At 54.4% G+C, this 12,068-nt stretch overlaps 1 protein-coding gene across 4 annotated transcripts in view; it reads right to left on the reverse strand.

Annotated features, from left to right (window-relative positions):
* The window catches only part of GDPD5 (glycerophosphodiester phosphodiesterase domain containing 5), an 85,665-nt gene that overhangs the window by 38,899 nt on the left and 34,698 nt on the right, over nucleotides 1-12,068 (reverse strand). For 3 of the 4 annotated variants that reach the window (XM_041730269.1, XM_041730268.1, XM_041730266.1), the window contains exon 3: nucleotides 3,903-4,078. In XM_041730269.1, coding sequence (XP_041586203.1) covers nucleotides 3,903-4,019 — 117 coding nt within the window. In that variant the 5' untranslated portion in view covers nucleotides 4,020-4,078. Of the gene's footprint in view, nucleotides 1-663; nucleotides 716-3,902; nucleotides 4,079-12,068 lie in introns of all 4 variants that reach the window. The other variant, XM_041730270.1, reaches the window with a different exon arrangement.

Consider the following 12,068-nt stretch of genomic DNA (forward strand, 5'->3'; position numbering starts at 1 on the left):
TGTGCCTCCAACTCCGTGGCTTGAATATAACACTTATTTTGCCCAGAGCCTAATCCGTGAGGCAGAGGGGTCACAGGAGCTTAAAACAGCCCTCAGAAGGCAAAGGGAATATAGAAATACAGGAGAGGGCAGCCGGGTGGCTCAGCGGTTTAGTGCTGCCTTCAGCCCAGGGCCTGATCCTCAGGACCCGGGATCAAGTCCTACATTGGGCTCCCTGCATAGAGCCTGCTTCTCCCTCTGCCTGGGTCTCTGCCTCTCTCCTGTGTGTGTCTCTCATGAATAAATAAATAAAATCCTTTAAAAAAAAAAGAAATACAGGAGAATTGACAGTCCCTGTCTGTCACCTTCAGTGACTTGGGCTGGGCGGCTCCTCCAGGGTCTGACCTATATGCCTCTTGCTACAAGAGAAGCTGGTCTGACACAGTGCTGCCTCCCACAGACACGCGGTCTTCAGGGGGCCCTGGGGGACAGCCTGAGAACTGTCTCCTGTCCTACCAAGTCCTTAATTGGCAGTATTAGAGTAATGAGTCACAGACAACAACCAATTCATTATCTCCAGTTATAAAAAGCTGCACTTCCCCTTCCTAGCTGTCGAGTGAGCCAGCCTCCTGCTGCCAGGCTCTTCCATTCCCCAGGGGCTGGGGGCAGAACAGGCCATCTCACCTCTCAGGTCTGGTCCTCAGTTTCCTGTTTCCTTATTTGTCCAGAGTGTGTCCTGGGGGTGGAGGGACAGTAAGAGCAAAGGCCTGGAGGAGGTGGGAATGCATCAGGCTGGTGGGGCGGGAAGGCTCAGGCTGGGGGGCAGCAAGGAGGCTGCTAGCTCCTATGCAGAGGAGGGGGCTCCTCTCCACGCCCCAGGATCCACTCCAGTACTGCAGGGCCCGCTTTTCATCCCTGGACCTCAGAGGGCTCCTAGTCTGGCATCCGAGCCACTCCCACTCTTGCTCCTAGTCCCACGCTCCTCCCCCATCCCTCCCCCATCGGGCAACTTCCCAAAGCTTCCTCCAGCCCCTCCTTTCTTCCCCTTCTTGCAAGTTCTCATTTAATCACATACTCCTCCCCTTCTGCCTTCATCCTCCTGAGGCTCCTGTTGTAAAATCCATCCTGGACTTCAGGTGTGACGCATGGCTTAAGCCTTGAGTTCTAACTCATGGGAATCATAGTTAAACCTGCCCCACAGGGCAATGCAAGTAAGCTCTCGGCTCTGGCATACAGAGAGTTGGGTTCCTTCAGAGAAGGTACTCAATAAATGTTAACTGTTACTCTCAGGCTTTATTTCCCAGCCTGAGCAGGATCGTGATGAAATGCTTCTGTGACTTACCACCAGTCTGTTGCCCCATTACACAGATGAGGATCAGAAAGGTCTGGCTTCACAGAAGAAAGCTTGTCTGAGTTGGGAGGTGCTGGGGGAGGCTCCCTCAAGAAGACAGGGAGGGGAAGGGTCCCATCCCCAAAGTCAGAGGGGCAGGTGAGGATGAGAAGAGGCACAGGCCCAAAGTTGAAGCCCCTGCCCTTTCTGGGGGCCTTTCCTCTACTGCTTGGCAGTGCTCCTTTCACACCCTACCTGTGCTCCCAGAACTCCCTCCAGGGCCTGTTTGTTCAGCAATGCTCATAGAGCACCTTCTCTGCATCAGCCCTGACTGTGAGCCCCAGGTGTCAGGCCAGAGAGCCCAGCCCCCATCATGGTCCTCACCTGGCCATCACGGGAGGGACTGGAGAGAAAAAGGAAGAGGCAGAGACAAAGGGTGAGCAGACTGAAGCTAGAACCCAGGAAGTGGGCGGGTAAGCGGGATGGGGTGAGTGACAGGGAAGGGGGAGGATGCTCTTCCTCAGCTGGGAGTCGCAGTGGGTCGCCGGAGGTGAGCTCAGCCCATTCTGCATTCTATGAAGGCCCTGACACCCAGAGCTGCTGCAACACGCTCTCCCAGCCAAGCTGGCGTGTGGCCTCCTGCAGCCCCTACTGCCTCTGTTCCATACCTGGCACCCCCGACACAGGCATTTGCAGACAATATAATACTGCTTGGGCTCCCAGTCAGCTCAAAACCGGCTTCAGCCCACCACTTCCTCACCTGGGCCCTGGGCTGGCCTCAGCCAAGATTTATCACTTCCTGACTCTGAAGCCTGGGATGGGTCTGCCCGGGGCCTACTGAGGGGTGTGAGATGTGCTGGGAGCTCTGCCCTCCTCCAGCAGCTACTCGGATGGCCAAGGGGCTTGCTGCTGGGGAGCTCAGCCATCCTTCCTCCCGGAGCCATGGGACCAGCTCCCTCCCAGGGCCAGATCACAGCTTCTGCCCCGCATCGGCGCTCCTGGCTTCTCTTACCCCATGAGAAATGGTGGAGATGACATTAGCTCGAGGGCTTGTTGGGAGAAACATGAGAGTGGCCATGTCAGTGCCCAGGACTGCACGTAGCACCCAGACACTGGGTGCCAGCTGCCTGCCAAGCTCCGGCCTTTCCCGACACGGGGCGGCCCTGCTGTCTGCCCTCTGTCTCTGGGGAGAATGGAGCAGAGTATACAAGGAATTCTGAAGTCTTGACCCAACCCCTCCTCCATTTCTCAGAGGGAGAGGCTGAGGCTCCTGGAGCTGGGAATGAATTGACTTAATGACCAGTCACTGCCAGTGCTGTACCAGTCACTCAGTGCCATTAGTGTGTGCCATCCACCAGCAGTTCCCTGAGGGGGGGGATGTTTTTGCACAGGTGAGAAAGCCAAAGTCAAGTAGGTACAAGTAGAAGAGGCACAGTTTGGCCTTGAGGCCTGCCTGGCTCCCGATCTCATGGCCTGCACCCCTGTGGGTAGATCCCCCAAATACATAAGACGGAAAGGCTGTGTCCGGCAGGGCCAGAGATGGGGAGATTGGGGCTGCCGCCTCAGCACTGCAGGGACCTGCCCTGTGGCCTTGGGCAGGCCCCTCCCTCCCCCTCGCCTCAGTTTGGCAAGTCCCCTTCTCTGGGTGGGAGTGGGGACATGGTAACATGTCAGATGATGTGCTCACCAGGTGGCACCTGCTTCTCACCACTTGGGGGTCATGAACCTAGGCTCCTGACTCAGGCTAGTGCTCTGTTGCTCCCCAGCATGTGCAGGGAAGGAGGATGGGAAGGCGGATGAGCTTCCCAATCCTCCCCATCCAGAGAGCCTGGTGATACTTGGCTTCTGACCTCAGCTGCCACCCACACCCTTGGCCGCTCCATCCTGTTTCAAGGCTGGCTCAAGGTGGAGTCTGGCTTCTTTGTTTAGACAAGCAGGAGAGAGGAGGAAAGCTGTTTTCCAGGCAGCAAAGCTTTTAGATAAACACTATTTATCTCCCTCCCTTCCCTCCTCAAGGAGTTGGGTTCCTTCAGAGAAGAAACTAGATCCAGCGGCTAACAGTACCCCAGGGACGGAAGCACGGGCTCAGCTCAGGGGCTGGCCTGGGGTGTCAGACATTGAAGGAGGCTTTCTTTATCCGGCTGAGCACCTGCTGCCAGCTCAGACAGGCCTGTGGCTCAGGTGGCGGAGCCCTGCTGCCAGGTCGTGGCCCTGCCAGCTCCCAGGCTCCAGGATGGCCTGGCCCAGTTCCTCACCCTCCCCTCCAGCCGCCTGGCCATCTGCCTGCCTAGCTGCCAGGAAGCTGAAAACTTCTGCTCCTTGGGGGTGAGCCCTTCCTCTTGGGGTGTCCCTACTGGAGCGCCCCTTTCTGCTCAGACCTCAGGAGTAGCCTAGGAACCATGTGTCAGAGGAGAGTTCACCTCCTCTGTCCTGCATTCCGCTGGAATGATCAGGGCCCATTTTACAGAAGGGGAAATGGAACCCCAGAGGGGCAGTGACCCGTCCAGAGCCACGCACAGATGACAGAGCTGAGACCCTGCCCCCAGGGCCCAGGGCGCCCTAGGTCCTCTGGCCCCATCCCAGCACAGCTTACCGGTGTGGTGTCATCGTGGGACCGCTGGTAGCGCTTCCAGCGACAGCCGTAGATGCCGGTGAGGCAGGAGAGGCACAGCTGTGGCTCATAGTACTGCAGGGGCTGGTGTCTAACCATGCTCTTGCCTGCCGCCCTGGCGCCCGTTCCTCAGGCGCCCATGGACGCCCCGGCTGGTCCTGCAGGAGGAAGCACAGGGCCGTGAAGCAGGGGAGGGGCAGGGACTCGGCCCCAGACACAGCAAGAGTCATTGTCGCCCAGTTAGGTGCCAGGCCCCCCACAGGGCCCTGCCTTGAGGCCTACACAGAGGCCCGCGCACTTGCAGGTCCCTCAGGACAGTCCCTGCCCTAACAGGGAAGTCACCCCCCAGCCACACTTGCTCTGTACCTGCTGCTGCTTCCTCTGCCTGGAATGCTTTCCCCTTCAAGCTCCACATGGCTCTTTCCTTCCCCTTCTCAGGTCTTTGCTCAAATGTTCTTTTCTCAACCAGACTTTCCCAGGCCACCTTCTATAAAACTGCCAACTCCTTCCCATACTTCCTCAGCCATTCTCAGCTTTATTTTCTCAATGGTGTCCTCCGATGCACTTTATTTAAAATATACCAGGCACTGTCTGAGCACTGTATACCTCAGGGGCAGATACATGTCCCAAAGCCGTTTGACAACTGAATACACTGAGGTTCGGGGAGAAAGGGACTGTGCCTGGCATGGAGTCAAAGACCTGGCTATGGCCAATCTGAGAACCTGCTCTGGTGTCCCCAGTGCTCATTGCTTTGGGCTCAGCGAGTTCTGCTGTGGTTGCTAGAACAATGAGAGGTATCTTGTGGGCTGAGTCGCTGCCACCAGGAGCAATGGCCTTGGCCCTGTTTGGCACCCTGGAGATGTCTGCTGGGGACTCAGTGTGGCCACCTGACCGCCGGCTAGGGCATCTCACGCACCCTGATGTCAAGCATCATCTGACCCTTGTCGCCACTGTTATCATCCTATCTTACAGGACGAGGACCCTGGGGTTCGGAGCAGTCAAATGATTTGCCCAAGGAGTCAGAACTCAAGTCCAGGTCTATGGGACTCCAGAAACTTGAAGCCACATGTTATGTATTGGGTCCCATCCTAGGTGTTGGAGACAGTGTGAATGGGACAGGCTCACTGATGTCCTCGGGGCCCCACAGGACCAGTGAGGGACAAAGCCAGTCACTTACTGTACACCAACTCTTATAGTGACCCTATGAAGTATTATATTTTTACTGAGATCACACTCACCAGCCAAGAAATTCACCCTTTTAAGGGGTGCAATTCAGTATTTAGCATATTCAGGTTTTAGTGTGGTCATGAAGTTGTACAACTGTCACCACTGTCTGATTCCAAAGTGTCTTCATCATCCCAGCAAAACACACAGACCCAGACCCATTAGCACCACCCGTTCCCCGTCACCACACCCCGCACCCCGGCCATGCCCCCTCCTAATGTACTTTCTGAATCTATGGATTTTCCTGATTCTGGACATCTTGTATCACTGCAATCATACAATATGTGACCTTTTGTGTCTGGTTTCATTCATTTAATAGTATCCTGCATTCCTTTTCAGGGCTGAGTTACAATTGTATGAAGAGACCATTTTATCCATTCATCAGTTGAGGGACATTTAGGTTGTTACAACTTTTTTAGTTGTTAGGACTAACACTGCTAATGCACAGGTTTTCACATGAACATATTTTCATTTCATTCTTGGGTACATTCTTTGGAATGGAAGTACTGGGTCATGTGGCGACTCCATATTTAACCTTCTGAAGAATGGCCAAGGGCCGTTTTGCCAAAACAGCAAAGCAGCTGCACCATTTTACATTCCCCGTGTAAAATCTTTATCACCCTCACTTTCCAGATGGGAAACCTGAAGCACAGAAAGGTTTAGCCATTGCCAAAGGTCACACAGCAGAGCCTGTCAGTCCAGCTCCAGGGCTGTGCTCTAAACCCAGGGTTGGCAAATTATAACTCATGCACCAAATCCGGCCGGCCACCTATTTTTGTATAGCCCACAAGCTAAGAATGGTTTTTCTGTATTTTTACAGTTTGGGATAAAAAAATCAAAATAAGAATATTTCGTGACACATGAAAATTATATGAGAGTCAAATTTCAGTGTCCATAAATAAAGTTTTATTGGATGCAGCCACGATCATTTGTCTATGTACGTCTATGGCCGCTGTAACAGAAACTATAGTGGGGGAGACTGGTTATAACAGAGACTAAATGGCCCACAAAGCCTAGGACTCCCTGCCCAGTCCTTGGCGGGGGCAGTGTGCTGACCCCTGCACTAGCGAGCTGGCCATAATGGCTCATGAGCTGGTATCTTGAAGAGGTAAAGGCAGGCTGTGGGCACTTAGCATTGTGCATGTTGGGTCAGGACATGCTTCCAGGAGGCAGCAGGGAGTTGAGGGCTGTCTCTAAGTGCCCCAGGGGCTCCTCCAGGAGTCAGGCTGGGCTCCAGGTCCACCCACTACTTCCGCCTTGGCCTCACTCAGGGCCTCTACCTACCCCCATCCCCACCCCATCCTCCACCAAAGGTTAACCTCAGCACAGAGATTACAGCCTCTGGACAGTAGGAGGGGAGGAGACGCATTAGGGCCTTGCTGGGAATATCGACTGACTCGGAGCCTCCTAATTGCTGGGAATTGTCTGGTGTAGTCTCTGTGCCCGTGGCTCCCTGGGGAGGCCTGTGGACTACGGTGCAGCTGCTGAGGGCTCTCGGAGCCAAGCTGAGCCCCGGGCTTAGGGGCAGCATGGGATGGTGTGCTGTTGCAGTCTGGTGCATGGGATTGGGGAAAGGGGAGAAAGAGGGGCAGTTTTGGGGGGGCTCTCTGGTTTTCTCTATTGCACTCCAGAATATTGCACTCCAGAATTGCTCACAAATGTACTCCCACATTCACAGCCTTCCAGATGGGGTAGAAGGCCAGATCCCACACAGCCAGGGAGCCAAATCTTACCCCACCTTTGCTCTGTGGTTGGGGCCTCTAGGGTTCTTCCCTGATCCTTGGTTTCTCAATCTGTAAAATAGGTAACAGCCTCTGCCTTGACTCCTATAGGAGACTAGATTATTGGAGGGGAGGGGTTGCCTGGAGGGCACATCCCTGCAGTGACTGAGGTACAGCAGGTGGGCATTCTGTGAACAGGAGGCCCACACCAAGGTTCCCCGTTCTCACGAGCCTTTCCCAGAACCTGCCGAGCCTGGGACTGATTCCCATATGTCCTCTGCCCTCCGCTGCCCCACCCCCACAAATTGAGCATTACAAGGCACCAAGAATGGAAATTCCATCTCAGATCAGGGAAGCAGAACTGCCTGCACTAGGCCGCAGCCCTGGGCTCAGCTGATCTTGGCTCTAGGAGTTGCCACCCCTCTCCATCCCGACCCTGCCCAGTGAATTTTCACACTATTCAGAACTGCAGGGACGTCTTGGGGAGGCAGACCTCTTCTCCCTCCCCTGCATGTTCTCCTGGGGCTTTTTCGTCCACTCCCAGGGCTTCAGCTATCAGGTGTGGCCAAGCCCACTCAATATCTGCCTCCCGACCGAGGCAGCCAGCGGCTCCTGGGGTGTCATCCAGACTCTACAGACCCAGTACAGACCACATCGACCTCCTTACCCCGCAGCCCGCTTCTAACACCCCTCACAGCCTCTTCTCACCAGCCCCTTGGCCATTGGCCTGGCCTGGGTCTCATCTCTCCCTTAGACAGGCAATCCTCTGGCCTCCCTCTGGGGGCCCCACCCCACCTCACCTGTGGCCCTCGTGAGCTCTTCAACAGGCAAATGGCCAGGATGTGGCCTCTGACACTTCTAGCCTCACCCTCCAGAACCTGCTGTCCCTTCTGTTGATTAACACCTCCCCATGCTTCAAGTCTCAGCTCAGATGTTACCTCCTCCAGGAGCCTCCCCTGAGCTCCAGGTTTGCTTCCAGGGTTTCCCAGCTTCCCCTGGCCCTGAGCATCCCGCAGTCCACCCCAGGCACCCCATGTGAGCGCAACTGACAGGCCTGCCTCCCCCATGGAGTGGCCTCGGTTATTCCCATGCCCTCAGTGGCCAGCCGCAAGAGGAGAGGGCACTGGGGACTCACAGGACTATACTTCTGAGGAGGCCCGGAAGTCCTGCTGTCAGAGATGTGCCGTTCAGACGCTGAGCAGTCGGACAAGCTCCCAGAGACCAGACTCTCCCCGGCCTCGCCCGACACCTCCTCTTCCTGCCAGGGCTAATGACATTACGCAGGACTGCTGGATTTCTCCAAGCCACCTCCAGGACCCCTGGTATCCACCAAGTTCCCAAGAAATCCCGAGCCGGGAGCTCCTCCTGGCTCTGGGGTAAGAGAAAGCCCTCCCCTCTGAGCCCGATGTTCAAGGGTGCCCCTCAGTCCAGAGTTGCATTTTCTGTCGGAATTCCTGGCCCTAGCTCTAGGCTTTCACAGACTCCTGTTTTGTAGATGAGAGAGCCTCCAAGGAGTCGGGCCTGGGATGGAGTGAACACCTGCCATGGAGCAGGAGCAGGATGCTGGCCCTCCTGGGTCCTCTCCCATCCTGACACCCTGGGTACGGACCTTCTCCTTCCTTGCATGACCACCCTCACTGCCGCGGACCGTGCCGGCTGTGGCCCCCAAGCCTCTTCACTTCCCTGAGAGCGGAAAGAATTTCAGGCCAGGTGTCAGAGCCCGGGTTCCAGCCTGATCTTCAGCTGACTTGCTGTGTAACCTCAGACAGGTCACTAGCTCTCTCTGAGCCTCTACTTACCTGAGAAATGTGGACCAGATGGAGTGACACAAAAAAGGACCCAAGCAAGGGCGCCTGGGTGGCTTAGGCAGTTAAGCATCTGACTCTTGATTTTGGCTCAGGTCATGATCTCAGGGTCATAAGATCGAGCCCTGCACTGAGCTCCACGCTTGATGTGGAGTCTGCTTGAGATTCTCTGTCTCCCTCTGCCCCTCCCCCTGCTCACTCTCTCACTCTCTCTCTCTCTCTAAATAAAGTCTTTTAAGAAATGTTTTGTAATTAAAAAAAAAAGGACCCAAGGTTGCAATAAGAAGAAATAAAACATGAATATATGCTGCAACATGAATAAATCTTAAAAACATGGTGCAGAGTGAAAGCAGCTACAGAAAGTGACATGGGTTATACCTGTGTCATCTCCTGATGACAATCTTTCAAAGTAGAGCTCCACAGACTTCTTTTACAGTTTGGAAATATAGGCTCAAGGTGAATGGATGAACAAACTAGTCCATCCAGACAACGGAATAGTTCTCAGCGAAGGCACCTGGGTGGCTCAGTTGGTTGGGCAGCTTCCTTTGGCTCAGCTTGTTATCTCAGGGTCCTGGGATCAAGCCCTTATTGGGCTCCCTGCTCGGTGGGGAAGTCTGCTTCTCCCTCTCTCACAACTTATGCTCTCTTTCTTAAATAAATAAAATTTTTAAAATCTTAGAAAAAAGGAAAAGTTGTCAGTGCTAAAGAGAAGTGTTATGATTAAGCCACATAAACACATGAAGAGACCTAAAAGCATATTTTTATGTGACAGAAGCCAGTCTGAAAGGCTCCATATTGTATGATTCCAGCTACATGACATCATGGATAAGACAAAACAGTGGAAACAATAAAGAGATCAGTGGTTGCCAGGGGTTGGGAGTGGGAGAAGCATGGAAGATTTTTAGGGCAATGGAACGATTTTATATGATGCTATAATAATGAGCACATTTGTCAAACCCCACAGAATATACCACACCAAGAGTGAACCTTAGTGGAAACTATGACTTTGGCTACTAATATTGTGTCAACATGGTCTCATCAGCTGTAACAAACATACCACCCTAATAGAGGATGTTAATAATGAGGGCAACTGTGAGGTGGGGAGGGAGAGTATGTAGCAGCTCTCTGCCCTTCCTGATTGATTCTTCTCTAGACCTAAAAATGTTCAAAAAAGGGCTATTGGGACACCTGGGTACCTCAGCGGTTGAGGGTCTGTCTTTGGCTCAGGGCGTGATCCTGGGGTCCTAGGATCGAGTCCCACATCGGGATCCCTACAGGGAGCCTGCCTCTCCCTCTGCCTACATCTCTGCCTCTCTCTGTATCTCTCATGAATAAATAAACAAAAATATTTTTTAAAAAGAGGGCTATTAATATATATGTATTCAATTTAGATACCTATATCAATCAATTGATCAATAGCTAGATAGGCAGGCAGGAGAGATTAAGTGATTCACCCAAGGCCAAATGGCTAAGTGGGGAGAAGGGAAGACTTGAACCCAGGACTTTCCATGGCATCAGCCCCAGTGTGCCCACATTCTGGCTGCCTTCCATGTCTGTGTCAACCACAACGCCCATATTACTACAAACTGCACATCAAAGAGCCAAGCCCAATATTTTGGTTGGTACTAGGGGAGCAAAGAGGGGAATGGGGCCAAGTACCCAGGGGAAGGGAAACCCCTGTCCTCACTGGCCTCAACCCCAGCCCAGCCTCGGGAGACCAGCAAGCCGGGTGACCCCACAAGCCCCTGGCCTTGGCTTTCTTGTTGTGTCATGGGATACATACCACCAGATGACCTCCCAGGGCCTTTCTGGCATGCACCCTAACCTTCTAACCCCCTGCTCTGTCTTCATCCTCAGGAGAAAAGCAGAGATGAGGCAGCACAAGGAAGGAAGGACAAACCCCACAGTCCTTGCCTGGTCTGGGGGAATAGCCCTCCCCTTCCCAGGACTAATGCTGGGAACCCTGAGCCTGCCACTGACCAGAAGAGTCCAAATGAGGATGAAAGCTGCAGGAAGGCCTGCAACATGGTTAGAGGCCTAGTTATCCTGAGCCCCAGGCTACCAGGGCTCTGCCCCTGCCTTGGTGCCTCCACTGGCTTTGACTGGGGACCCAGGTATAGGTAATCGCAGGCCGGATAAATCACAGTGATGACCCCAACACTCCTTTAGAGTAAAACCCAAGACATGAAAGGCACAGGGCTATGAGGATGCCTCCTTCGTGCTCAGGGGACATGGCCTCGGAGGTAGACAGGGCTGCCCTGCAGCTCTTCCTCACTGCCCTGCCCCTCTCCCGCTCCCAGTGTGGGTGTGCCTGTGAAATGGCCTTAGCTCTGGGCCCCTCTGCCCATCTTCAAGGCCTAGAAACCCCTACCGGGCTCAGTTCAGCAGCCCCTCCTCCAGGAAACCCTCCCTGCCCGGGGCGAGGTCTCTTCTGGGTCTCATAACTCCTTTGCCTCCTTGGCCCCAGCACCGATCATTGCAGGCTGGCTTCTTGGAGAGGGCAGATCTAAGCAGAACTCAGAAGTAAGGAAGGACTTGTGGCAAAGTAGGAGGACGCGGGGGCTCTAGGTAGGGGGACAGCACAAGGAGAGCCGGTGGCAGGGAGGCATGAATGGGGCCTCCTGCATAGCTGAGGGCATCCCCAGGCTCCAGCCAGCAAGTTAAGCCCCATGTGGGTTCCATCTGGAGGTGATGGGGGGGGGCCTGTTGCCAACAGGAGACTCCTCGCCCTCTGGGAGCCCAGGGGCAGCATGGAACCTCCAGGCAGCTCATCAAGCAACTAAACCCAAGCCCAGGAGACAAATCCTTGGCTCCAGGCTGGGGCCGGCAGGGGGCAGGGGCGGACAGGGTCAGCAGCCCTAGGCCCCTGTCACGCCGGCTCATTCTTTGGGGAAAAGCTGCTCAGTGGCCAAGGCTTGGGCTCTGCAGGAGGCCTCAAAGAATCAATCAGGCCATAATTAGGGTCATTATTAATCTCCTTCCACAGTGGTGCCAGGGCTGCCTGTTTATCCAACACTTCCGTGCCAGGAGACCTCTTATTTCCCTTCCCCTCTGAGCAGGCCAAGCTAGACCAATCTTCCAAGCAGGCCCTGGCAGTGGCCTCCCCAGTTCTTCTGCCTCTCTTGGCCATCCTCCTGCAGAAAGTGCTCCTCACCTCTCCCTCAGGAAGGGACGGCTTCCTTGGAACTGTGGCCTCTGGAACGATTTACCCTCTACCTCAAGGCTCTTGAGCTCCCTCGGTAAATGTTTAAGAAGCCTCTGCTCTGTAGCAGGCACTGCTGGGGGCCAACAATGATTCATGGGAAATCAGACACGAACCTTCCTTTCCAGGAGACAAGCTCACTGCACAACAGCAGCTGCAACTATAGCCACATGCCCAGTGCTTTCCAGCGCACGGG

The sequence above is a fragment of the Vulpes lagopus genome, chromosome 15, assembly GCF_018345385.1.
Source record: "Vulpes lagopus strain Blue_001 chromosome 15, ASM1834538v1, whole genome shotgun sequence".
Classification (NCBI taxonomy): Eukaryota; Metazoa; Chordata; class Mammalia; order Carnivora; family Canidae; genus Vulpes; species Vulpes lagopus.